At 41.5% G+C, this 27,882-nt stretch overlaps 1 protein-coding gene across 1 annotated transcript in view; it reads left to right on the top strand.

The window, feature by feature from the left end:
- The window catches only part of KDM3A (lysine demethylase 3A), a 56,041-nt gene that overhangs the window by 22,581 nt on the left and 5,578 nt on the right, over window positions 1-27,882 (top strand). The window contains exons 9-21 of the mRNA XM_052647905.1: window positions 996-1,159; window positions 3,089-3,603; window positions 7,303-7,507; window positions 10,519-10,733; window positions 13,951-14,103; window positions 14,242-14,337; window positions 14,660-14,787; window positions 16,115-16,310; window positions 17,421-17,593; window positions 18,034-18,270; window positions 20,315-20,486; window positions 25,230-25,317; window positions 26,411-26,541. Of these exons, the coding sequence (XP_052503865.1) occupies window positions 996-1,159; window positions 3,089-3,603; window positions 7,303-7,507; window positions 10,519-10,733; window positions 13,951-14,103; window positions 14,242-14,337; window positions 14,660-14,787; window positions 16,115-16,310; window positions 17,421-17,593; window positions 18,034-18,270; window positions 20,315-20,486; window positions 25,230-25,317; window positions 26,411-26,541 (2,473 nt within the window). The remainder of the gene's footprint in view (window positions 1-995; window positions 1,160-3,088; window positions 3,604-7,302; window positions 7,508-10,518; window positions 10,734-13,950; window positions 14,104-14,241; window positions 14,338-14,659; window positions 14,788-16,114; window positions 16,311-17,420; window positions 17,594-18,033; window positions 18,271-20,314; window positions 20,487-25,229; window positions 25,318-26,410; window positions 26,542-27,882) is intronic.

Here is a 27,882-nt window from a genome sequence, read left to right as displayed (position 1 = left end):
TTACATTCTGAATCGTGAAGTTTTAAAAACTCTTACTAAGAGAAGTTCTACATCATATTTTAGGAGTTAGTAACTAGAAGATGAAGACACTTAAAAGATTCTACAAGTTTAGATCTGGTAGTAAGGTGAATGTAAAGGTCATTGAAAGAGATAATGAATGAAAAGGACAAGTGACTTTAAATTTACACACATGCGAAGAGGCTGGTGAAAATGGTCTGTGGATTTCACCTGGTTTAGCCATAGAATGTTCAGTTGTCTGAAATTGAGTTTAATCTTTTCCTTCTCTTTCCATGATGGGAAGTTTTTTTTTTTTTGATAAACTGGGAAGAAGTTGGTCTGTCACTCATATTTTTGTAAAGGTAAAAGTACACAAAAAGGGAAGGGGACAAGTGTCTTAACTTTGTCCCACAGGCCTGTCATGACTTGATATTTTTTGCAGCTTGGGATGACCTTTGTGACTTGATGAGCCACTTACAAGCAAGAACCATGTCCTCAACCTTTATTGCATTGTAAAGGCTTATGTTGGTACCAAGTAGGCTCCACTGCCTGCAAGAGCCCTATGTGGTCTGGTCTCCTGCCAGTCCTCGCAGTAAGTGCGTGGTGGGCACTCAATAACGCTGAACTGAATGCATGTGAAGCTGCCACCATTTGAAGACAGTCGATAAAAAGCTCACTTCTGTGCATTGCACTAGTCAAGTAGTTGCCACATGGCTGTTTTCCTGGTATTCAAAGGTCTGTAAAAGATCCACTTGTGGTCTTTTCTAGGAAGATTCAAGTTTTTTGAAAAGCTGGAGTGACTTATTTGATAGCCCTCAGGTATAAGTCCTTAATTTGTGATTTATTAATTGTTCTCCTGTTCTGTTCTTTTTATTTGGTGGTGGTATTGTGCTTGTTGACTACTAAACCAAACAGATAAATTTGAATCTTGCAAGCATTTTGTAAGTCTGCCACTAGGGGCTTCCTTGTTAACATCTGCTTGCTTTGATATCTTTTAGGCCTCTCCCAGTGTGTGTCCTATACAGTCTGTTCCCACAACAGTTTTTAAGGAGATACTGCTTGGCTGTACTGCAGCTACTCCGCCAAGTAAGGACCCGAGACAGCAGAGCACTCCCCAAGCCGCCAACTCTCCACCGAACCTCGGAGCAAAAATCCCTCAAGGGTAAGTCAGAAGTTAAAGATGTTTAATCTTGCAGCCCACTGGAACAGGTTGCCATTTCCTCCTCCAGGGAATCTTCTCAACCCAGGGATTGAACCTGCATCTCTTAACATCTCCTGCATTGGCGGGTGGATTCTGTTACCACTAGTACCACCAGGGAAGCCCATACTGATGTTTAATCATAATAGAGAAGGGTTATTTTAGCCATGGTTCTGTCTGTCTGAGCTGACATTGCTCGGGTGGCAAGATTGACCCTACATTCAGTGTTTAGAGAGAGAGTGTTTAGTGAAGTGAAAATTTGATGTAACAACCTGCCATTCAGTGTATCTCAGGTTGTCAGGGGAGGTTAGTTTCCAGTTGGTCATATGCCTTCAGAGGTGATACGTGAGTTGGCATACAGACCTACGTACAGCAGGTCACAGAAAAGAAAGGGGTGTGAGGAAAGAGGAGCTTTCTTGACTTTGTATAGAAAGAATGGTCTACTGAAATACTACAGACAGCTGGAGAATAGATGTCCACTTCCAAGGAAAGGGGAGCCAATTGGTTGTATGTAGAAGACTGAGATCCATGGGAGTGTGGGGTAGAGGGAGACAGGGTTCCAGTGAATGAGCTTCATCAGCCTGGACCTCAGCTATAGCTGAAAGATGCAGCAGTAGAGAAAATAGTAAGACAAAATCAAGGGAGCAGAAGTTATGATTTACAGTTACTCACTTACAGAAGATAGTGGAATAAGAAATGTGAAATCTAGTCAGAAATTTAAAGTGGCCACAAGGTTAATGGAGAGATGAGTTGAAAGAGAAGCATCTTTTTTAGGAGGGATGGTGGCCTGTGTAAACAGTAGTAAAGACCTAAGATAGGGCTCCAAAACTGGGTGGAAAGGTGGGCTTGGAAGACCACTGTAGTAAATGGGAGAGTGCATGAGCACACCAGTTCACGGGGAGGGCAGCAGGCTGCCAGGGAGGGAGCTTGGAGGATAACCACGGAACAGTCAGAAAGAGGGCAGGGTGGGAGGAGGTTGTTTATTCAGAGTAGAAAGAGGGAACAGTAAGAAGTGTTGTGGTACCCAAGCAAAGATATCTAGTATGAGTGCTTCCCACGTGGCTCAGTGGTAAAGAATCTGCCTGCCAATACAGGAGACTTGGGTTCGATCTCTGCGTTGGGAAGAATCCCTGGAGAAGGGAATGGCAACCCACTCCAGTATTCCTGCCTGGAGAATCCCATGGACAGAGGAGCCTGGTGGGCTGCAGTCCATAGGGTCACAAAGAATCAGACACGACTGAGCAACTCAATAACATGAGTGCATCAGTGAGAACTTCTCCAGGATGAGATCCTTTGGTAGAGGCAGGAAAACTAGTATAAGAGGGAAAAAGGACTTTGCATTCTGCTGAGGAAAGAACTTTAGGACAAATTTCAGAGAAACAAAAATTCTTTAAGGATAAACCCCTATTAGGGGTGGAGAGGGTACCAGATTGTTCTGTGAACAAGCACATCATCAGCTGGCTCTTCTCTTTGCTTTTGTCCTGATCACTGACCAAACAAGCATGAGATTGTCCAGTGCTAGGCTGGTAACATGTTCATAGACGGAGTTTTATGCTCCTGGTGATTTTGGTTTCATGTGATACTCTGTTTTGAGGGAAAGCTAAAGTTCATTTTGCTATGAGAAACAGAACTAACATGAAGTAGTTAACTATGAGAACACACAGATAGAATTCAGGGTTGTGTTTTTCTTAATGTCTTAAGATATTTTTGCATAGCCATTGACTGATTACTTTTAACTCCAGCCCACAGAAATCTATCCTGAATTCTCTGATATAAGCAGTTTTCTCTTCTCTTTGATACTGCCTACTTTAGGGAAGCAAGCAATTATTTTTGGAAGGTAGGGAAGAGAGGAAAGAGGCTTAGATGCTAGTTTTCCATATTAATCTTTTTCAGATGTCATAAACAGATTTTACCAGAACTTTCTTCCTGTCTAAATACAAAGCCTGAAATACTGAGAACAAAACCAGATGTTGCCTGCAAAGTAGAGTTGCTCTCTTCAAAGTCCTCTCAGATTGGAACTGGAGACTTACAAACCCTGAGTGAGCCAAAGGGAAGCTGTTCCCAGCTGAAGAGCACTGGTGAGGAAAGCAGTGTGGAGTCTCTACCTCCGTCACTGACTGACCCTCCTAGGGAGTGCACACCAATAAAGGTGGCTTCTGTGGCAGAATTGGGAAGCGCCAAGGCTCCTGAGCTGCAGAAGCATTTCGAACACGCACCTTCCACATCTGATGTCCTTTCAAAGAAGCCAGAAGAGAAAGCAGCTGTCAATAGTAACAGTCCTAATAGTTGCGTAGAAAAAAGGGGAGAACCTTCAACTTTAGGCTGCCAGTCACAGAATATAAAGGCGTCTTCAGCAAAAGTAGATCCTGAAAGCTGCTGTACAAGAAGCAACAATAAATTCCAGAATGGTGAGTGTTTCTGCATATGTTTATTGGTATAAGGTAAGAGATGGTTTTCAGTACATACATTATCTTCTTCTTATCTTATGAGAAAATAACAGGAAAATGACAGTAGGAAAAGTTCAAAGAAGAAAGTAAAACCCCTAAATCTTCTGAGAAATGATTACTGTTCATATTTTGGTGGAATTGGTTCTATGTATATGGAAACAGATGAGCTGTGAGACACATGGGTTCGTACCAACAGTTTTACCCAGTGTATTAGTTGTGGATGTCTATCAGCATTTTAAAGGCTGCAAGGATACCCTTATATGCATTTACCGTATGACTTAGGTGGTTCCCAGGTTTTGGTTGTAAGAAAATTTTGAAAAAAAATCTTAAGTGATATGATTGCTTTATCATCATCCTATAACTGATTTTTCTGTAACATCTATGTTGGAGAGAAGGAAGTGATTAAAGTTTTATGCTCACACAGGTATAGTTCAGATTTGAAGTTTTTTTAAAAAGGGGATTGCATCACTGCCTCTAGCAAAGAGATTTTTAATTAAAGAATTTAGCGGACAGTGCTAACTTAGAACTCCCCTCTTTGCTTAAGGGAAGGTCCTGCTGCACCCGTGATTTATTTTTGTTTGTTTTTAAATTTTTTGGCCACACCACACAGCATGTGGGATCTTAGTTCCCCAACAAGGGATTGAACCCGTGCCCCTTGCAGTGGAAACAGAGTCCCAACCACTGGACTGCCAGGGAAGTCCCTTTGCATGCACAATTTAGAACTCCGTGCTCTTCTTATAGAGAAAATGGTGCATTGTATTTCACGATACTTGTAAGTCTGAGGATGCATTTCAGTGATGGGAGTTATTAGAAGCTCTCTTACTAGAATTAACAGAGCTAAATGGCCACAGTATGTCAAAAGATTCAGTTTAAAAATAGATTTGATAGATGTCAACTGGGTATAAAAAAACTTGAAAAACACTTAATAAAAACACTGTTCATTTGGATAAGTAACAAATGGATAATCCACACTCTAGCTCTTCCTGCAGGGCTCTGAAACTAGAGGGCAGGATGGGTGGATTTGACTGGGGGTCTTCCTGAAGTAGAGTTGGAGGAGTTGGAAAAGAACTTTGTTTGCTGAGTGATTCTTCTAACCCAGCTTCTTCATTCTTGAGGTTTAAGTTGATATAGCTGGTAATTTGCATAAAATTAATTGCATAAGATTATACTGTAACTCAGAAGTTATGTAACTCCCCAAGAAAGTGAATATTCATGACCATGTCCCTGTTCTATTTCTTTATTCTTTTTGAGTCACCAGCGTTCACATTCAGCTAGTTTTTAAGGCAAATGATTTTAATATTATGTGAAGAAGCAGTAAAAGTTCTAGACCAGTAAACACATTATACATACAGAAGTGAGTTTCAGAGTCCACCTTTGTCTTGCTTAGTATGCTGTGCAACTCTGTTCCAACTAAAATGATTTTGAGGGAAATGAGAGGCCTTGTCACATCCTGTTGTGTGCTGTCTACTGGGACTTCTGGCTGAGGAGTAAGGCAGTGTGATTAGAAGCCTACTGAGATCTCTACTATTTCCACCAGTATTGCTTGTGGATTTGGAAAGACTCCACTGGACACTGCTTCTCCACTGTGACCTTACTTAGCAATTAGGAAACAAAAACAAGCTGGAGTTGAACAGCCACCCTCTTTTCTATTTGGTAGATGCATGGGTTCTCAGAAGTCAGTATTGCTTTTTTTCCCTTGGTTTGGTTCTAAGTTAAGAGTATCATTGATGAGGGATCAACTGTTGCACTACTCAATACAGAGCTAGCTTTAGATAATTCAACTTGCTTATTTCTAGATATTTCCTCTTTTAAGCCCAGGCAAAACAGTTGTTAAGATAATCTCTGGACTCAGCTTGGGAAAACCTGGTCCCATTCAAAGGGTGATGTGTTTTCAGTATCAGGATGGAATTTTAAACTACTGATTAGTTTGTTTTCTCTCCTTTCTTAATTTACCTTCTCTTTCACTGAAGAAGAATGTTTAAGGAGTTGAGGCCTGATGGCATCCATTTAGCATTTTAAGGTGTGCTCTAGTCCTGCTTTAAAAGAGAGACATCGGGACACATCAAAGGTGATTTATTAAAGATGCTTATTTTATTTAAAGCCTTCTTTGGTTTGAGGTCTTTCTTCTAGTTTCCTTTAAGACTGCTTACCAGCATCTCCCACCCATCTCTGGACTGGTTCCCCCAAAGTTGTGTTTTTGTTTTTTTGTTTGCTTAAGAATCTACTTTCTTTTCTCAGCTCCCTTGGACCCCACGGTAAGGTCTTTTCTGTCGGTTTTATATGAAATACAGTTGTCCTTAAGTATCCAAGAGGGATCGGTTCCAGGACTCCTGCAGATATAAAAAATCTGCAAATACACAAGTCCCCTACTGTCAGCCTTCCCCATCTGACACTGGGGTTCTGCATTTGTAGATGCAACCAGCCACACATTGGTAGTGTTTTCTTTTCATTTAAAAAAAATTTTTTTTTGTTGTAGATCGGACCCATGCTCCCTGCATTGAAAATGCGGAGTTTTAACCACTGGACCACCAGGGAGGTCCCTGTGTAATATTTTCAATCCATTGTTGGCTGAACCCACAGATAACAGAGGGCTCACTGCTTGCCCCAAGGCTCTTGACTTAGAAATAGATTCTCTTCTGTGTTATTTCCACTAACAGAGTGGCTGCTCTTTAAAATTAGGTCTCTACTTTTTTCTCCCTTTAGAAACTATGTTACCATTTCCGTTCAAGTTCCCCAGCTCCTAAGTTAAAACTTAAACATGCATTTACTTAGAATCGAAATTCTGTCTTTAGCCAAGGCTCTTAATCTTGAATGGAAAGTATGTGTGAAGGAAATTTAAGATTGTTCGAGGGCCAGGGGTCAGTGGTCTTGGAAGCACTTAGAAAATAACTTATAGACGGAGGGGCCTATGTTATTTGGGTTTTGTTATGTTTGGAATGGTTAGCTTGGCAGAATGCTTTAGAAAGCACATCTTAAGCCAGTCTTTTTTGAGTGTAAAAACTGACAGAATTGATTTCCACATGGTCCTCTATTGAGATAAACCTATCCCTGTGTATTGTTAAGTTTGCAGTGAGTTTGAGTTAAGTGTCTGCTTTGGAGAAGTCTGCCTGCAGTGTTTATCTGTTTTGTTTCTTGTTTTTTTTTAAATTATTTACGTATTTTTACTTATTTTTGGCTTCCTCGGGTCTTAGTTGTCACACATGGGCTCCAGAGCGTGTGGACTCTGCAGTTTGCAGCGCACCGCATAGTTGCCCTGGGGCATGTGGGATTTTAGTTCCCCATGTGGGATTTTAGCTCCCCAAGCAGGGAGCAAACCTGCATCCCTTGCATTGGAAGGTGGATTCCTAACCACTGAACTACCAGAGAAAGCCCCAAAATGTTTATCTTACCGAGGGTTGTGAATACAAGTATGCATTACCTTGGAATTGTGAGTCTAGGGTTTTACGTTGCCAAATGGATTCACCAAGTGAGAAGTATTTTAAAGAGAATAAAACTTCCAATTGTTCTGATAGTTGTCTTCAGCCATTTTCAGAAATTACAGTTGAACCAGTGATTGAGAAGAGTTCTCTCTTTGGGAAATCTGACCTTTTGAGTATTCAGTCAAAGATTGATGCGATTTTTAAAAAAATCTGACATGCCATTTCCTTCATTTTTTTTTAGCCCCATCTCGGAAGTCAGTCTTGACAGACCCAGCCAAACTCAAGAAGCTGCAGCAGAGTGGCGAGGCCTTTGTCCAGGACGACTCGTGCGTGAACATCGTGGCACAGCTGCCCAAGTGCCGTGAGTGCCGCCTGGACAGCCTGCGCAAGGACAAGGAGCAGCAGAAAGACTCGCCTGTGTTCTGCCGCTTCTTTCACTTCAGGAGGTGAGGCCTGTGGGGAAAAACGGAGGTACTCTGAGCCCTTTAATGTACTTTTCTCCCTCCTCTTCTGTCGACAGTAAGTCTAAAACTGGGAAAAGTTAGAGATGATACGTCTGATCTGTGGGTTTAGGAGTCTAGATCTTATTACATGGTATTTCCTACTCATACTCCTTTTCAGTTTTTTTTTTTTAAGCAAGAAGCTTGAAAATACAAACTTCTGATTTTAGAAATAACAAATACAGAAAAATTCTGAAGGTTCTAAAAAACCACCACACAAATGACTACTGTTAACTTTTCAGCACATCTTAGTGTTTATGTGGTTATAGAATATATTCAAGCATACCTACTTGTTGTATTATATAAATACTTTGAATCTTAACTTTCTCTAATATGTACTTTCCCAGTACGTAATAGGAACCACTTGATCATGTTGACTTTTTAAAAAAATTATTTATTTTTATTTTTGATTCTACTAGGTCTTCATTGCTGCACGCGGGCTTTCTCTAGTCACAGCGAGCGGAAGCTACTCTTTGTTGTGGTGCACGGGCTTCTCACTGTGGTGGCCTCTCTTGTTGCAGAGCACAGGCTCTGAGGCTTGAGACTCAGTAGTTGCAGCATGTGGGCTCAGCAGTTGTGACTCATGGGCTTCAGTTGTTCCCAGGCGCCTGGAATCTTCCCAGACGAAAGATCACACCTGCATCCCTGGCATTGGCAGGCAGGTGCTTATCTGCTGTGCCACCAGGGAAATCCAGTCACACTAATTTTTTTCAGGAAATATTTTTGAATAACTATGAAAGAACCCATAATATTGATGTTTGAAAATGGACTTAACCTATTCCCTTGTTGGTATTCAGATTATTGTGTATTTTTTGCCACTAAATACAGAGATGATCATCTGTTGTCCATCTCTCTGATTATTTACTTTGGATGAGACTGGAAGTGTCCTTACTGGGTCAGAAGGTGTGTATTTTAAGGCTTTGATACATGAATTCTGCCACATTGCCCTGGAGGAATATTGCGCCTGCATCCATGCCCCCTGGCAGCTTTTGAGTATTCCTGTCTCTATGCCAGCAGGAAGGACGTGTATCTTTAAAAAAACATTCTTTCATTTTTGCATTGCTTTTTTAATTTAAAAGTCAAATTTAATTTTCTTCAACTTCTTCCATCCTGAGTGAAGAGAAAGGTAGCCTTCTGGTCTTTTTGATATATAAATGAGCTGTGTTGTTCTGGGTATAGATGAGCTTTCAGATATGATATATTTTCTCAGAAATCTAGCTAGAATTTCAGGCTCAACTAACTAATCATGAACAAAAGTATTGCCTTTAATTTCTTCCTATCTCTCTCCATTTAGTTTTATCAAGATTCAAGATTGCCGATGAATTAAATGCACAAGCATTTTAGATCATTTTGTCTGTGCTGGTAACTTTCAGGTTCAAGGTTATTTAATGAACAAGAGTTATTTTAGATGGTAGGTTGTTTGTCCTGTTCATTCCTGAGTAAATTTCAAAAGCACCACAGTGAAGTGTGTGTAGCATTAGAACTCTGGTAAGTGTTAAGAGAAGCCAGTGTGGAACAAACTCACTTCTTTGGTAAAAAGAATGTTATAATTTAAAAAATAGAGCCTTTTTCCCCCTGCTGTTTACAGTGATGATTGATACTGTCATAAGTACCATCAGGTTTGTTTCCCATTGTGTTCTGCAGATGAAATAGGGGAGGGGAGGGTCTTGGTGAAGTTCAGTTGCCATATCCTGTTTATTGTCTCCTCCCCATTTGAAATGTCTTCCAAATTTATTTTTTATTTTTTTTTTTTTTTTTTTTTTTTTTTTTAATTTTAAAATCTTTAATTCTTACATGTGTTCCCAAACATGAACCCCCCCCCACCTCCCTCCCCATAACATCTCTGTGTTATGACTAGCCTTCATTTGGAATGTCAGTTAAAAACTGTGGGCTCCTAGAAATACGTTTGCATCTGTTAATGCAATTCCCCATGTGCTTCCAGTTCTGGACAAATGACTTTCCTGAGGCACAATTTCATGCATCTCATGGGCTCAAAACATTTTAGCAACTGCCCAATGACTAGCAAAGAAATTGTGGTCCCTGTATTTTTCTTGCCTTCATGTGAAATAGCGTTTCCTTGACATGCCGTCTGTTACATAATATCTACCTGTTCTTGCAAGGCCAAGCTTAATTAGTGTCTCTTAAAATGAAGTCGTCTTAATATTAGCCCCACCAAACTTACAGTCAGCATGTCTCCCTCTGACTGCTATAAGACTCCATGATTGCTATGATAACCTGTCATATCCTGCTTTATGTCTCCAGCTAGATTGACATATATTGTTGTGTTTAAATAAATCCCAGACTACTACACAACCTAGAAAAAACATGATAGATGTCAAAGATGTATTAGAAAGAGAATGTTGAGAAAATACTCAGCTTTTGGCTCCACCTTCCTAGGTACCAAGGCCCATCTTAACACTGCCTCTTATTCCAGAAACTTGCATGGTAATCTATAGCTAGAATTCCTAAGGATTCTGAATACCTCATGGATTCATGTGGTTATGGCTTCAGTGATATCTAGGGTTAGCCTTCCTCTGCTGAGCATTAATCTTTTAGCAGTAGTTATATTCAGATCTGACCAGGTTATTTATCCCCTTCTGTTTGTTGTCAGTTTACTTCTGTGACATCTTGTGATTGTTCTTGCTATTAACTTCTACATCAGGCAGGTTCAATAGCTGTGCCTGGAGGTGACAGGATTAGATAACTGGTTGGAGTGTAAAGCACACCTCTCCCCTCCAGTCCTTCATGTCTTTGGGGGGAAAATCTTTATACTGATGCTACCACATAGCAAATTGGCTGTAACTAGCCATGGAGATTATAGAAAGCTGGAAGGAAATGGGGTTGATTTACATATTTAAATAAGGTATAAATCACCTTATTTAATCATCAAGGTGTAAATCAATATTTTATATATGTAACATGCTTTTTTTTTCCTTTCTTCCTTTCACTTCTTCTAGGTTACAGTTCAACAAACACGGTGTATTGCGAGTAGAAGGCTTCTTAACACCAAACAAGTATGACAGTGAAGCAATTGGCTTGTGGTTGCCTTTGACCAGAAATGTTGTGGGGACTGATTTGGACACAGCAAAGTATATCCTGGCCAACATTGGAGACCACTTCTGTCAAATGGTGATTTCCGAAAAGGAAGCTATGTCAACTATTGAGCCACACAGTAAGAGCATCTCTTAGGGGGTAGGATTTTTGAGTCCAACTTGACTTTCATTCCTAAATGACACCTAAGTCCAAATTGTGTGGGTTTCATTTTCACCTAGAAGTTTAGATGACTTTGGTATACTGAGGTTGCATTTTTTTTCCTTGTGACAGATCCTGCTTGTTGATTTAATCAGAGTCAGTTACCTCTCTTTGGAGGTTGTTTAGGTTGTTTACTAAAGGAGTGGAACTCCTTTTTTGTTAAGAAAGCTAAAGGGAGATGGTGGTGGAATTTGCACAGCATTATAAACAGTATGGGCTCACCTTAAAGGGGTGAGGCAGTCTCACACTTTCTTCCACCATTGTATCTTTCACAAATGGTTGAAAGTAAAAAGTGAAGCCTTTTCATTCCTCTAGTAGGTACCTTTTCAGACTTTGTATAACGATATATGTTTCAATATAAGCATCTGTACATACCAATGTTAAGAATTTTTATTGTAGGAACCAAAATTGGTTCCAGGAACTAACTGAAGCTAGTCTAAGCACCAAAATAATATATTAGATAAGTTTGATTATTCTTATATCTCAGAGTTCAGGGAATGGAAACTGGGGCATTCCCAGGAGTGGAAGTTCAGCACTAGGTGGGGAGTGGCATTGTGAACTCCATGGGTGGCTGAAGTCCTACTGAATTGAAAAGCAGCTTTAGAATCACTCTGTTCTGTTGGGCAATAGAGACCCTGATAAGTCAAGAATCATATTAAAGTTTTTTTCCTGTGATCTTACATTTAGGACAGGTGACTCTGGTGTTTCATTTTCAGTAAAGATACGAAAGTTTTCTTCTTACATACTTTTAAGTAAAAGAAGATTTAAAGAATTCTTAAGTAACTGATCTACAGGTGGTATATGAGTGATTGGAATGTAAAAACACTTCTTTGAAATATGTTAGTAGCTTCCTGAATCAGCAGGGCTATTGTTAAGTTATCTGAAAAATGTGGGTTTTAATTTTTTCATTCCAAAAAAAACACAGTTGTCTTTTTAAGAGCATAATTAAGAAACTTGGTCCTTAAAGATGTATATGTGATTAGCCTTTCCTCCTTGGTTGTCCTGTTCCTCTTCATTTCCTCTGTGACAAGCTGGTCAGTTGGAGAGAGGAACTCTCTGTGAGTGATCCTGAAGGATGCTACCACAAGGTGTTCCTAAAGAGGAGGGTGAGACGGTACCCTCTGCTCCTGAGGTTAGGAAGCGGGTCCCAGCCTTCATACATTTATTCTGTCTTTTCAATGACAGTCATTGAATAGATGGCTAAGAGGTCTAAGACTACTCTCTAATAAAACAGTCTAATCCAGTGATCAACGTGAAGTTCATAAAATCTCGTCTGTAAAATGCCTGAAGTGAAGTGAAGTTGCTCAGTCGTGTCCAACTCTTTGCGACCCCATTGGCTGTAGCCTACCAGGCTCCTCCGTCCATGGGATTTTCCAGGCAAGAGTACTGGAGTGGGTTGCCATTTCAAGGTCTATGTATTATGCACTGAACTTTCACATTGTAATGAAATGACAGAGGTTCATTCAGCAGTTGGATTAATTTGAAGCAAACTGAAGTTAGTCATGTGTTTTATGGTCAGTCTGAAGAGAAAAGTCACCTCTGACTAGATTAGAAAAAGATGTATGTTCTCCTTAGAACACAAATGTGACAGTATTGATCCTGTCTTGTTCAGGAGAGAGAGAGACAGTGATCTTCTGATCGAGACATTGGGCTTTTCTGTGACCCAGGAAAATGTCCTCCCTTTGCTCCTACTTCTTGAAGCTTTCTGATGCTGTATTTGGCACTCCTCCGTCACGGGGAAGGCCCCTCCCTCCAGTTCTCAGAGCTTGGCCACTGGAACAGAAGATGCTGCTTTATAGAAGTCTAGGTTATGCCTCCGTCTGTTGACTATTCGGTTAGTGTGAGTCGGTCCTGGGGGGCCCGCGTCACTCCTGGCTCTAGCAAAATTGAGTTTCTGTCTCTGGTCTGTGAAGGAACCAGCTTTGGACTGTTGTGCCTTTGCTAGCTAATGGGCTGCTTCTTCCAGGTTCTCTAAGCACCTGGAGGGTTTTTAATGAGCCATCTGAGAGGTTTTGGGGCATCTGTGAATAACCAGACACTCTGCACTGAAGGTTGGGTTTGTGGATTTGAGTGAAATGTTTTTTCTTTGGAGAAAGTGTGGTCCGTGCTGTCTTTATAGTCTCAGAGGGTCTCATGACCCAAAAGGTGAAGAACCACTGCTCTCTGTTACCTGTGTCTAAACCCCAACTTGCATAACCAACGCTGCTTTCTTCATTGACTTACTCAGCAGGACTTCCTACGCACCAGCAGTGTGCAGAACTCCTTGGAGAGTGGAGTGGAGGTGGAGATCTGAGCAGGAATTCTGCTTGCATGAAGTTTAGTCTCCTCGTTGCTGTTCTGTTGCTGAGTCATGTCTGACTCTTTGTAACCCCGTGGACTGCAGCACACCAGCCTTCCCTGTCCTTCAGTGTCTCCTGGAGTTTGCTCAGATTAATGTCCGTTGAGTCAGTGATGCTATCTAACCATCTCATCTTCTGCCATCCTCTTCTCATTTTCCCTTCACTCTTTCCCAGCCTCAGAGTCTTTTCCAGTGAGTCAGCTCTTTGTATTAGGTGGCCAAAGTAGTAGAGCTTCAGCATCAGTACTTCCAATGAATATTCAGAGTTAATTTCCTTTAGGATTGATTAATTTGATTTCCTGGCTGTCCAAGGGATCGCAAGAGTCTTCTTCATCACCACAGTTCAAAAGTATCAGTTCTTCGGCCCTCAGCGTCCTTTATGTCCAACTATCACATCCATGCATGACTACTGGAAAAAAACATAGCTTTGACTAGATGGGCCTTTTTTGGCAAAATGATGTCTCTTTTTTTAATACACTATCTAGGTTTGTCATAGCTTCTCTTCTAAGGAGCAGCATCTTTTAATTTTGTTGCTCCTCAAGGGAGGCAAAATTGCCCTTGACTGTGTGCCATGTACAGAGAGGCCCGAGTCTGGAGTGCAGATACAAGCTGATGGGAATGCTGGAGGAGTCCAGGAGAGCTTCATGCCTGGGGCGGGGGCTTGGGATGGGCTCTGGAGGCTAAACAGTTACCGGGAGCTCCAGTGAGAGGGGATCATGGCACAAACTCCCTCCCCCTTCATGTTTTATTTCGGGGGCCCTCTCCTCCCCAAGACTAAGTGATTTATTGATTTTTGTAGGACAGGTTGCTTGGAAGCGAGCCGTCAAAGGTGTGCGGGAAATGTGTGATGTGTGTGACACCACTATCTTCAACCTGCACTGGGTGTGTCCCAGGTGTGGGTTCGGGGTGTGTGTGGACTGCTATCGGATGAAGAGGAAAAACTGCCAACAAGGTGAGAGCTGACTGCATTCTTCTCCCAGCCCCTTCTACTCTTAAATTAAGCCTCTCACTGATGTGCGGGTGATGGATTTCTGAAACTTGTGGGGCCGGAGTCCATAAAGAGCAGTGACTACAAATCAGTTCTTTGCAGGTGCTGCCTATAAGACTTTCAATTGGCTGAGATGTGTAAAGAGTCAGATACATGAACCAGAGAACCTCATGCCTACACAGATCATTCCTGGAAAAGGTATTTCATGGGGTGCAGTGATTTTGTTTTGCCTGTGTTTTGATTAGCTCATAGGGGCTGGTAGTTTGGTTTTTACTTTGTGTAACATAATTACTTGCTATCTTTATTTTAGTATGTACCATAAATTGTCCAGAAGTGTGTTAAATAATGCCCCCAAAGTTTTTGATTATGGCTTTGTAAATAGTTCTTTAAAAGGAAAAAAAATGGCACATTTAGGGGAAAGCAAGTTATCTTGTTAGAAATACCAGCTTCTGCTTTGTAATGTTGAGGTTGAAAGTACCTAATATTCTTGTTCAGATGTTTGCCTGTGCCCTTTTTTTAGCCCTCTATGATGTTGGAGACATTGTTCATTCTGTAAGAGCAAAATGGGGAATAAAAGCAAATTGTCCCTGTTCAAACAGGCAGTTCAAACTCTTTTCAAAACCAGCCTCAAAGGAAGACATAAAACAGGTATTACTGTTTATGCTGGATTCACCATCCTTGTTAATTGTTGTCTGTCTGTTTTCAATAACCTGAGGATTTCTATAGTATATTAGAAAGGAACATGGGGAGAGCTGTCAGTGGAAAGAAATGGTTCACCTGTTTCATGTGGCACTTTATAGACCCATTCCCAAGTTTTACATTACTTTTGCGGACTTTATTTGTAGTCTCTTTTTAGTAGGATTTTAATTTTCATTCCTTGAAAAAGCAAAACCTTTTCTATTACAGTCTACTTAATAAATTGCTATCAAATTTGTATAGGTTTTTAAACTTACTATAGTTTTACACAGTTAAAATTTTTCAGATAAGCCTAACATTTTTAAATTACTAAATATATTTTACCTGTAATAAATATATAAAGAATTGAAGAAAATAATACTGAAACGATCCTTCCTGTATCTCTCACTCAATGTAAAAATGTGTACATTTCCTTGGTGCTCACAGACCTCTTTATGTCCTTCACATCTGTCATCATATCTACCCCCTTACTCTTCCTCACGCCTTGTTTTTAGTAATCAGAAATTATTTTACATTTTTATGAAGCTGTGGTGTGGAAGGCAGCATTGGGAGAAGAGTTTTGATCTTTGGAGTCAGAACTGAATTTGAATTCGTTTTCTGCCGCTTTCTAGTTGCATAACTCTGGCTCAGATGAACTGATGTGTGTGTGCTTTAGCTTCCTCATCAGTAACAGAGGAATAATAATGCCAGTAAGATAAGTGGTGGGCTCTGTCTGTACAGTTTGTTTGTCATTTTTGTTGTTGTTCATGTTCGGTTCGTGTTTTGAGTTCTTGTTAGGGCTCTTCATCACTTTTTAAAGCTTCCTACACTACACTAAATTAAAAGAGCATTTCCTTTTTCTGCATTTTCCCACCTCCTCCTGAATTCACAGCTGTATTTCCTACACTGCCTCATTTACTTGTTCAGTCACTGGATTTTGAATGCTTACTCATGACACTGGGGTGATGGGAACAAACTGGGCATTTTAAAGAAACATGGTGGATGGAGTGATAGGAATATGAATGAATATGAGATGCTGCTACGATAGTGGGGGTGTATCTTACATCCTTCACTTCTTACACTTTCTCTAGTAATACTTAAAGTTAGAAAATTAAAATCTCTTCTACGCCGTTCTGTTCTATTATTGCAAGATTACTGCAACTGTGATGATTTTCAGGGGGCTATTGGGTGGTTTTGTTGCAGATATTTCTCTCCTACTAGTGAGCAGTTAGGGGAGAAGATAAGAGGAAAATGCAATTTTCCAGCCTGTGTCAAGTGTCTCCCTTTATATTCAACACAGACTTCCTTAACTGGAGAAAAAGCGACTCTTGGTACCATGCTCCCGCAGAATCCCTCAGGGTTGGAGCCAGTGACTGTGGGTGGGGAGGCCGCCTCCAAACCAGCCAGCAGTGTGAAACCTGCCTGTCCGGCCAGCACGTCTCCTTTGAACTGGCTGGCAGACCTAACCAGTGGCAATGTCAACAAGGAGAACAAGGGTGAGTGTTTCCTGCCTTCCAGAACTTTGGTCTGTTCCCAGAGGGACTTGGCAACCTCAGTTACTGAGGAACAGGGTGGGCTGAGACTTGTTAGTTTCAATAGTAATTTTTGCCTTTCTATCTCTACCCTGTATATATTTCCTATTCTGTCTAAATGGGAACACTCTGTCTTCAACTTGATTTTTCTCATCCATGCTATTATCTCAGGATGCTTGATTATAGTATAAAGAGCATGGGTTTGGAAATCAGGTATTTAGAATTTAGGTGATTCTGCTTTCTGGCTGTTTTACAAGAAAGAAAAATTGCAGATCAGTTTCTTTCACGCAGAGATATTAAACATCTCAGTGAATAGAATTCAGCACAATCAATAAAGGACTTTAACACGGGGTGACCCAGCAGGGCTTGAGAAGTGCAGCTGCAGTTTTAACATTAAAAAAGTGGGAAAAAGTCATGTGAGGAGATAAAAAGAGTAAAATCCAAAACCTGCTTATAATTAAGACAAAAAAACTTAGGAACAGAAGGGAATATCCTTAATGTAATGAGTTTCTACAATAAAGTTGACAGCAAACATGTCAAATTATTACTGAATTTTTTAATCAGTTGAATAATTTTTAAGCTATTCCCTCTGTGTTCAGGCATGAAACGAGGATTCCTGTCTTCAGTCTTTCATTAAACATTGTACTGGAAGTCCTGGCTATTGCAGTGAAGTGAACAAAAAGATGTTAGGATTGGAAAGAAAGAGATAAAACTGTTGATATTTGTGAACAATCTAATTATGCATGTGAAATTCTAAGAGAATCTGTATTTATAAATACTATCAAGGTTGATAGTTACAATGTTATTTACAAAAATCAGTTGTATTTTACCAGGAACGAATAAAAGTACAGTTAACCATAGTATCACTTTGGGTATTGAATGTTTATATATGTATACTATATATATATATATATATGTAATAGCAGTTGGAAATCCTTATCAAAATCAGTAATATTATTAGTATTTGTCCTCTTAAGTTTCCTGGTTCTATAGTAATTCTGTTAATAGAAGACTAGTAAGGGCTCTGCCTTTCAGAATGCTTTTCCATCTGGATGTTTTTGGTTTCCTTTTTAGAAAAGCAACCAGCGATGCCAATTTTAAAGAATGAAATCAAATGCCTTCCGCCCCTCCCCACCTTGAGCAAATCCAGCACAGTCCTCCACACCTTTAACAGCACAATTTTGACACCTGTGAGCAACAACAATTCAGGTTTTCTCCGAAATCTCTTGAATTCCTCTACAGGAAAGGTATGTATTTGTCTTATTGTTTATACTCTCCTCCGCCCCCCGCCCCCCTCAATAAAGATGAACAGAGTCAGAGTAGAAGAGAGTAGAGAAACTAAAATAGAAAGTAGAAGGAAGGATGTGAGTCCATTGCTTTCTTCCTTCATGGATACAAAGGCTGTATCATTGGCAGATGGGCTTCACGGCTTCTGATTTGTGGCTGATGGGCTTTGGGGTACACTGATGGGCTGATTCTAATTCTTGGCTGATGGGTACACTTTTTCATGTACCACATCTGAGAGTTGTGATACCAGGTAGAGCAAGAAGACTTGCCTCTGTTAGAGTTCTGGCCTGGGTTCTTCCCTGGGTATGTAACATGTACTCATCCTACTGTTAGAGGAATATAGGATTTATTGATGGTAGGGAATGACATATTTAAGACTTACGTTCTTTTTCAAATTCAGACAGAAAATGGACTCAAGAATACACCAAAAATCCTTGATGACATCTTTGCCTCTTTGGTACAAACTAAGACCTGCTCTGATTTACCAAAGAGGCCCCAAGGACTGACCATCAAGCCCAGCATTCTGGGCTTTGACACTCCCCACTACTGGCTGTGTGATAACCGTCTGCTTTGCCTGCAAGATCCCAACAACAAGAGCAACTGGAATGTGTTCAGGGAGTGCTGGAAACAAGGGCAGGTAAGGGGCCTTTTGCCCAGCCCCACCACATCTCCTTCCCAGTGCCTTTGGTAGACTTCTGACAACCTCACCCCACAGCCCCTCCCCTCCCCACTTCCTGGATTTTAAGTGCTATATACTTTATCTCTTTTTTTCTGTACTTTATTATGTAGGGTGAATACAATAAGAGTGTGGCTCTGAGTCTTATTTCTTACCACAAACATTCCTGAGCTGTATTCTCTGATGAGGTTTTGGTTTTGATTGCTTCCAACCAGTCATCTTTGGATCTTTTTTTTTTTTTATTGCTTTTGACTGTGATGGGTCTTCATTGCTGCACACAGGTTTTCTCTCAGTGCAGAGGTGGAGGCTACTCTTTGATGTTGTGTGCAGGCTTCTCATTGCAGTGGCTTCTCTTGTTGCAGAGTACAGGCTTCAGTATTGTAGTGCTCAGACTTGGTAGTCGTGGCACACAGGCTTTGTGGCTCCACAGCATGTGGGATCTTCCCAGACCAGGGATCGAACCCATGTCCTCTGCATTGCACAGCAGATTCTTAACCACTGGACCACCAAAGCCCCATCTTTGGAATTTTGATGAGTGCTCTCTGGGCTCAGTGATTCTTGTGCGATCAATGTCAGTTGGAGAATTGGGTGTATGACTGAGGCTAATGAAGTTTGGGGGATTAGACAAAATAGCATAAAAATCAGGTGTCCCTCTTCCATGAATTATAACCTTATGCTGAAGACAGTTTTAGGTGGCCCTGAGCCATGTAGTGTCAGCCTGGAACTGGTGTGTAGTCTCTCAGGCGGGAGCTTGCTTTAAAGGGCAGTGATGTTCCATCTTAAGTTTTGGTTGATAGTTTAGGCGATGATACTTGGCTTTGTGGACCTGCTTCTTTGCTTTCTTGTTTTGGTTTATGTTTTCTGGATCTCTGTCTTCTCTTCCGGACCAAACAGAATCCTCGCTAAAGGAATAGTTTGCTCTTGGACAAGGCCAGGATTTGGGAATTGCCAAATAGAAAAATGTATGTATTTAACAACAAAATTTTTTTCAGTCCTGTTTACTAACACGATTCTGTCATGATGACAATGACAGACTGAATACAGTCCGCTGACATGTTTTGTTTGGATTATATAATGACTTGCTTGATTTTTTGTTTATTTTAGGTAACTTTTATTGGAGTTTAGTTGCTTTCCATTGTTGTGTTAGTTTCTACTGTACTAACAGAGTGAATCAGCTATAATGCTCCTGTTTTAGTCTCTTAGTCATGTTCAACTCTTTGTGACCCCATGGACTGTAGCCCGCCAGGCTCCTCTGTCCATAGCATTTGTTAGGCAAGGATACTGGACTGGGTTGCTGTTTGCTTTTCCAGGGGATCTTCCCTACCCAGGGGTCAAACCCAGGTCTCCTGCATTGCAGACAGATCCTTTGCCACTGAGCTATCGGGATAGCCATATAAATATATCCCCACTTTTTTAGATTTCCTTCCCATTTAGGTCACCACAGAGCACTGAAAAGGGTTCCCTTGAGCTGTACAGTAGGTCTTGTTTCGTTTTTTGAGGATTACATAATGGTTTTTAAAAGTTGAACTTGTTGCTAATATTTGAGTCAGGCTATTTCACATGAAAATGAGGACTTCTGGCCTATCTTCGGTAACCAAAAGACTGGGCAATCTCAGGGTCATGTTCCTAGCTGATTAACAAGAGGCTGCAGGCCAGTGGCAACACCTGCCTCAGACAGGGCACTCTCGCTGCCTTTGTCTCTCCTGCGTGTCCCTGGCCCTAAGCCGTGGCATTGCTGTTCTGTGAGTTGTGGGATCTGAGTCAGAAGGTGTGAACCTTCCTTTTCAAAGCTTGCTAGTTAATTTGAGAGCAAGGGGTGTGTGTAGCAGGTAAGCGAAGACACGAAATGCTGTGGGAACACAGAGGACTATGATGTCATTTTGGGAGCTGAGCCTAAGGACCAGCCTCAGAGAAAAAAATCAGCAGCTGTTTGAGGAGGGGCGGCCTCGGAAGAGGGGACAGGGCTGGGGGAGTTCAAACCGAAGTCTTCATTCTCCTCTCCTAGCCAGTGATGGTGTCAGGAGTGCACCACAAGCTGAACACTGAACTCTGGAAACCGGAGTCCTTCAGGAGGGAGTTTGGAAACCAGGAAGTCGATCTTGTTAACTGCAGAACCAATGAAATCATCACAGGAGCCACAGTAGGAGACTTCTGGGATGGCTTTGAAGATGTTCCGAGTACGTATTACAGACCCTTTAAGGGGCTGAGGGTGTGAAGGGGGGTTGGGGGGGGCACAGGAGCAGCAAGAGCTGGCTGTCCTTCAGTGGGAGCAGCGCATTTTCTGTGTCTGGAGTTTAAAATTCCTGTCTTAACCTCCTCCTCCCTTTCTTTTTACAAATTCTGTGCATTTGAACAGAGGCAGATTCTCTTGGTGGTTCCTTTGAGAGTGAGATTTCAGTCACCTTTCTTCAGGTCACAGGACAGACACGTGCCCAGTGGCGGGGGCGGGGAACACAGAGCTGGGGCTTGTGCCTCCAGGGCGGTGGCTTTATGTGGCTTTGCCCTTTCACTAGAAGATTGTCAGTATGTTTAACAAGACAAGCTGAGCTGAAAGTGCCAGAGAATGAATCCTTTTCACACAGCTGAGCCTGGTTACTGCCTCCTCACTTGGTCAGGGGGCCGTGTGTCTGGTGCTGAGGCTGGGTGCTTTATGTGACTGGCCAGTCAGTAACGTGTTTATAAGCGCTCTGTGAGCCCCAGCACCTGTTGTCAGGCTCCCGCCCCCTGAGAGGGCTTGGCCCGTTAGTTCTGTAGACTCTCGATTCAACTTTGCTCATTTCTCATTCTTTTAAGGCATACCTTCACCTTGTAATCTCTTGCTTCCTTTCTGTCTGTTACTCACATGTACAGGTTATGGCCCACACTTTGAACAAACTTTATAACCAGGTATAGCTGACTTTAAGTAGAGTGTAATGGAGGTTTCCACACATGAAGGTTAAGGTGGAGTTTCAGATGTCAGATGTTTACCTGGGAATCAAAGTCTATGAAATGAAAGAGGAGGCAGGTGCAGTGTAGAGTTAGTGAAGCCTTGGCACACCTGACAGGGAGCTCTGGAGCAAGCGTTGCCCCTTGTGGTCTCAGACTGGGCTGAAGTGAGGAAGGGTCAGGGCCTGTATCCCTTCACCTCCCTCGGGCCATGGGAAGGGCAAGACCTGGCAGGGCAGCTCTCTGCAGCTGAGGCTGACCACAAAGCTGTGAGGGCAGCAGGTCCTTTGAAAGGGAATCTTGTCATTCAGTTGCTCAGTCATGTCCGACTTTTGTGACCCCATGGACTGCAGCATGCCAGGCCCTTCTGTCTTCTGCTGTCTTCCCTGAGTTTTCTCAAACTCAAGTCCATTGAGTCAGTAATGCTGTCCACCTGTCTCATCCTCTGTTGATCCCTTCTCCTCCTGCCCTCAGTCTTTCCTGTATCAGGGTCTTTTCTAGTGAGTTGACTCTTCACAACAGGTGGCCAAAGTATTGGAACTTCAGTATCAGTCTTTCCAGTGAATATTCAAGGTTGGTTTCCTTCAGGATTGACTGGTTTGATCTTGCTGTCCAAGGGACTCTCAAGAGTCTTCTCCCAACACCACAGTTCAAAAGCATCAATTCTTTGGTGCTCAACTTTCTTTATAGTCCAACTCTCACATTCCTGTATGACTACTTGAGAAACCATAGCTTTGACTGGAGGGATCTTTGTCGGAAAAAGGGGATATAGAGGCACACGTACCACAGTGCGTTCCAGTTAGGCCTGGGTTCAGATCCTGACTCTTCATATGTACTTGCTGTGTATGTGAACTTGCTTATTTCATTTTTCTAGGGCTCACACACTTCCTCATGCCTGCAGATGGTTAAGGCAGCCCAAAGTCCATGGCAGCCTGCCTTTTCCATATTGATCATTCTTCTGGCCAGACCCCAGCACACCACCCACACTGAAATGTCACTGATGTTCTGAGCAAACACTGTATCCTGTATTTTCCTGTGTCTGTTGTGCACCTGTTTAAGCTAGATTATGGGACAGTACTTGGTTGACCATCAAACACTTGTATACAAACATTAGTCCTCAAGAAGATAGGCTTTGAAGTCAAACCTGGGTTCCAGTTTCAGTTCTTACTGCTTAATAGCTGGATGACTTCAGTCATCTTTCAGTCAACTGACCTCAGTCAATTTCCTCATCCAAAAGTAGGAATATTATGTACTGCCAGAAGTCACTGGGATATTGGATTCAGTTGTAAGAACTAAATGGATTTAAAACACTCAGCAGAGACTAGAACATAGTAAGAGGTGTGAAATAATAGTTATCATTGCTGTTAATCATAATGAGTCATGGCTATAAATCGTAATTTCAGCATATCTTTTTCAATTAGAGGTTCTTGGTTCCTTGACATGACCTGCAATGGTTAATTGTCTATTATAGGAAAATAGTCTGACTAAACCCTCTATATATCATCCAGAAGTTGGGGGGCAGGGGGTGGCTGGAGGGTGAGGAGAGTGGGCCCACTGTCTCTGGACAGAACATCAGGTTGTTTCAGTCTCTCTGAGCAAAATAAGTCATTTCTGTTTCATGCTGGCCCCAGAAAACTGGGGTTTCTAGACATCTGTGACCTTTGATTGTTAAAGTGCTATGCTGTTTGTTATTTGGGAAGCTGCTTGCTTCTTCTGGAATATTGTATAGGGGGAGACTGGATCTATCAAAACACTACCTATGTAACATGGACAAAAGGGAGCAGCTAAAATCTCAAAGAAGCAGTTTGAGACAGGGCTCTCAAAGAGAATCCAGAGAAGACAGGGCTCTAAGACAAATTACTCAGTGATCTTTATTTTACTATCCCTCGGTGGGTATAATGGATTTCTTGACACTGAATAAATAAAATGGTTGGTCATTTGCAGGATGTGAATGTTAAAGTTAATATTTGTGTATCAGAAGAGAGGTGAAAGGCAAAGGAGAAAAGGAAAGATATATCCATCTGAATGCACAGTTCCAAAGACTAGCAAGGAAAGAAAGATAAGAAAGCCTTCCTAAGTGATCAGTGCAAAGAAATAGAGGAAAATAATAGAATGGGACAGACTGGAGATCTCTTCAAGAAAATTAGAGATACCAAGGAACCATTTCATGCAAAGATGGGCACAATAAAGGATAGAATGGAACAGAAGCAGAGAATATTAAGAAGAGGTGGCAAGAATACACAGAAGTACTCTACAAAAAAGATCTTAATGACCCGGATAACCACAGTGGAGCGATCACTCACCAAGAGCCAGACATCCTGGAGTGCAAAGTCAAGTGGGCCTTAGGAAGCATCACTATGAACAAATCTAGTGGAGGTGATGGAATTCCAGCTGAGCTATTTCAAATCCTAAAAGATGATGCTGTGAAAGCACTGCACTCAATATGCCAGCAAATTTGGAAAACTCAGCAGTGGCCACAGGGCTGGAAAACAGGTCAGTTTTCATTCCAAACCCAAAGGCAATGCCAAAGAATGCTCAGACTACCGCACAATTGCACTTCTCTCACATGCAAACAAAGTAATGCTCAAAATTCTCCAAGCCAGGCTTCAACAGTATGTGAACTGAGAACTTCCAGATGTTCAAGCTGGATTTATAAAAGGCAGAGGAACCAGAGATCAAATTGCCAACATCCGTTGGATCATAGAAAAAGCAAGAGAATTATAGAAAAACATCTACTTCATTGACTATGCTAAAGCCTTTGACTGTGTGGATCACAACAAACTGGAAAATTCTGAAAGAGATGGGAATATCAGACCACCTGAACTGCCTCTTGAGAAACCTATATGCAGGTCAGGAAGCAACAGTTAGAACTGGACATGGAACAACAGACTGGTTCCAAGTTGGCAAAGGAGTACGTCAAAGCTGTATATTGTCATCCCTGCTTAGTTAACTTACATGCAGAGTACATCATGAGAAACACTGGACTGGATGAAGCACAACCTTCTCCCAAGGTTGCTGGGAGAAAAATCAATAACCTTAGATATGCAGATGACACCACCCTTATGGTAGAAAGCAAAGAGGAACTAAAGAACCTCTTGATAAAATGGGAGGGGAAAAAAAGAGGAGGAAAAAAAAAAGAAAAAGACCTCTTGGTGAAAGAGGAGAGTGAAAAAGCTGGCTTAATCTCAACATTCAAAAAACTAAGATCATGGCATCTGGTCCCATCACTTCATGGCAAATAGATGAAACAGTGGAAAGAGTGACACACTTTATTTTCTTGGGGTCCAAAACCACTGTAGATGGTGACTGCAGCCTTGAAATTATGACACTTGCCTTGGAAGAAAAGCTATGTCCAACCTAGACATCGTCTTAAAAAGCAGAGATAATACTTTGCTGACAAAGGTCCATAGAATCAAAGCTATGGTTTTTCCAGTAGTCATGTATGGATGTGAGAATTGGACCATAAAGAAGGCGAAGAACTGCAGAATTGATGGTTTTGAACTGTTCAGATGGAGAAGACTCTTGAGAGTCCCTTGGACTACAAAGAGATCAAACTAGTCAATCTTAAAAGAAATCAGTCCTGAATATTCATTGGAAGGCTGATGCTGAATCTCCAATACTTCAGCCACCTGATGTGAAAAGCAGACTCTTTAGAAAAGACTCTGATGCTGGGAAAGATCAAAGGCGGGAGGAGAAGGGGACGACAGAGGATGAGATGGTGGATGGCATCACCAACTCGGTAGATATGAGTTTGAGCAAGCTGTGGGAGTTGGTGATGGACAGGGAAGCTGGCGTGCTGCAGTCCATGGGGTCGCAAAGAGTTGGACATGACTGAGCAACTGAACTGAACCAAATGTGTCAAGTTATAAAGATTTTGCAGAGACAGATACATTTTATTTGCATTGTTAAGGCATAAAGTGCTAATTTGCCATTGATTTTTATCTATTTCCGAGTTATAAATAGTAACAATTCAGTAATTTCTGGTTATCTTTCAGACCGCTTGAAAAATGAAAAAGAGCCAATGGTGTTGAAACTTAAGGACTGGCCACCAGGAGAAGATTTTAGAGATATGATGCCCTCCAGGTACGATTATGGGGAAAGGGAGACATGGTCCTTTTCTTGAGAGATGATGATGCTGGTGAGATGAAGTTACTGACTTTTAAATCTGGCTCACTAATGAAAACCCTCTGTGTTTCCACACTGTGGTGCTCCGCCAGAAAAAAGCCTGACTCAGGCATGCATGCACTCATTTGTAGGCAGGAGTGAGATCAGGCATGTTAGGGTTGGGTAGAAGAGAGTGACATTGCTTTAGACAAGACAGTGGAATTGCTCGATCCATTTTCCTGATTTGCTCTTGAACCTTGAGTCCTCAGTGCAGTTCAGTCGCTCAGTCGTGTCCGACTCTTTGCGACCCCATGAATCGTAGCATGCCAGGCCTCCCTGTCCATCACCATCTCCCAGGGTTCACTCAGACTCACATCCATTGAGTCGGTGATGCCATCCAGCCATCCCGTGCTCTGTCCCCTTTTCCTCCTGACCCCAATCCCTCCCTGCATCAGTCTTTTCCAATGAGTCAACTCTTCGCATGAGGTGGCCAAAGTACTGGAGTTTCAGAACTAAGGAATTACATATCCCTTAGTGTTACTTCATATCAGGAAGTTTCTGCTCAGATCTTTTGTCTGCAGTGTTCTAGATTATTTTTTTTTCTAGATTATTTTGATATATGTGCTGTAGGAGAGAAAGAATACTTTGTTCATAAGCACTGCAATTCTAACCTTAAATGTTTTTTTCATTTATATTCAAGTACAGTTGAATTACAATGTTGTGTTATTCTATTGTACAGAAAAGTGATTCAGTTATATGTATGTATATATATACACCCATTCGTTTTCATATTCTTTTTCATTGTGGTTTATCATAGGATATTAAATATAGTTCTCTGTGCTATACAGAAGGACCTTGTTATTTATCTGTTCTATATTTACCAGTTTGTGTCTGCTAATCCCAAACTCCCAATTCAACTCTCTCCTGCCCACCTCTGCCTTGGCAACCACCAGTTTCTCTGTGTCTCTGATTCTGCTTCACAGATAGGTTCATTTGTGTCATATATAGATTCTACATATAGGTGATTAGAAATGCAAGCTTATTTTACAAATCCACTGTCTTCTTGTTCTAGGTTTGATGATCTGATGGCCAACATTCCACTGCCTGAGTACACAAGGAGAGACGGCAAACTAAACTTGGCCTCACGGCTGCCAAACTACTTTGTTAGGCCAGATCTGGGACCCAAGATGTATAATGCTTATGGTAAGAAAGAAATGGCTAACTTGAAAAGATTATTACAGAAGTAAAACACATTAAAATATTTGTAACATTGGTTTTGGGGGAGGGAGAGAAGATGTCTGTAATCCTACCCCTTCGCATAGCAGTGGTCTTCATTATTGCATATTTCCTTTCATTCTTGGCCACGTGTATGTATATTTCCCTTTCTTAATTGCAGTTGTAGGGTATATGCCATTTTTTAATAAAAATTTTCTCTTAAACTTAATATTATACAAGAAGAGTTTTACATGTTGCTCAGTGGTTTTTAGTATGATCATTTTTGATGGTTGCATGGCACCTCATTTAATGGTCATTTTATTCATTGTTTTAATGTTGCTGGACGTTTAGGTCAGTCTGTTAGAATCTCAGCTGTTTTAACATCAGCTGCACTTAAATGCAGTGTTCCATGCTGGTGGGTAGTATTCAGTTATTTAAGTTAGTATTAAACATACTCTTTGAATTTGTACTTCATTGTTTTTCCTTCGTCACGTAATCCCAACTGCAGTGTCTCAGACTCGAGGGTGGCAGACCCTCTTTGACATCTTTGACATGTTCTCCAGACACCATTGGGGTAGCGGGAGTGAGGGTTTGGACCTCAGCCCCCAGTTCTTTTCTTACAGTGGAGTCAGCCCGGGAACCACCTGGAGTGAGGTCAGGGAACATTTCCAGAGAGGCCTTTATTTTGGGGAGTTCCCACAGTCCAGGTGCCCAAGATAGTTCTGCCAGGATGGGCTGAGAGGTGGTCTGGGGGAGAGGACACAGCTGGCAGTAGTCCCCTTGCCCATGCCCATTTCCCCTTGCTCTTCAGGTCTCAGTTTAGAGAGCTCTGCCTGTGTTGTGGGGCAGCAGCCTGTTCTGCAGCTGTGCTACCTTCCCCTGAGCCCTTCAGAGCAGCTGGATGGCTGGGATTGCAGGGTGTGTTCTGTTCACAGTGAGGATTTACAACAAATTTACATGAATGGAAGCATTTTTCTACTAAAGCAAATGGTGTAACGTTATATCATGATTATCCAGGTCTCATAGAAATTAGAAAGCTGTATAAGGTAGAAGTGGTTACCTGAGATGTTTTTAATATAAATAGTCTATTTATTTGGTTTAAATAGCTTGATAGAGGTCTTTCCCTTCTAGATCCAGTTGATAGATGGCAGTGTCACTCTATAATAGCTTTCTGTATCAAAATTCTTCCCATTCAGAGTAACCAGTGAGGGGTGGAAATAATGAAAACGTGTTCATTTTCAAACATCTTCCACTTCATGATAAACCTCACTAATGAGCAGTCATTTTTCAAAAGTTGGGTGACTCCTCCATGAGACAAAGTAGAGTGAA

The sequence above is a fragment of the Budorcas taxicolor genome, chromosome 11 (assembly GCF_023091745.1).
Source record: "Budorcas taxicolor isolate Tak-1 chromosome 11, Takin1.1, whole genome shotgun sequence".
Lineage (NCBI taxonomy): Eukaryota > Metazoa > Chordata > Mammalia > Artiodactyla > Bovidae > Budorcas > Budorcas taxicolor.
This window is presented reverse-complemented; position numbering and strand designations above follow the sequence as displayed.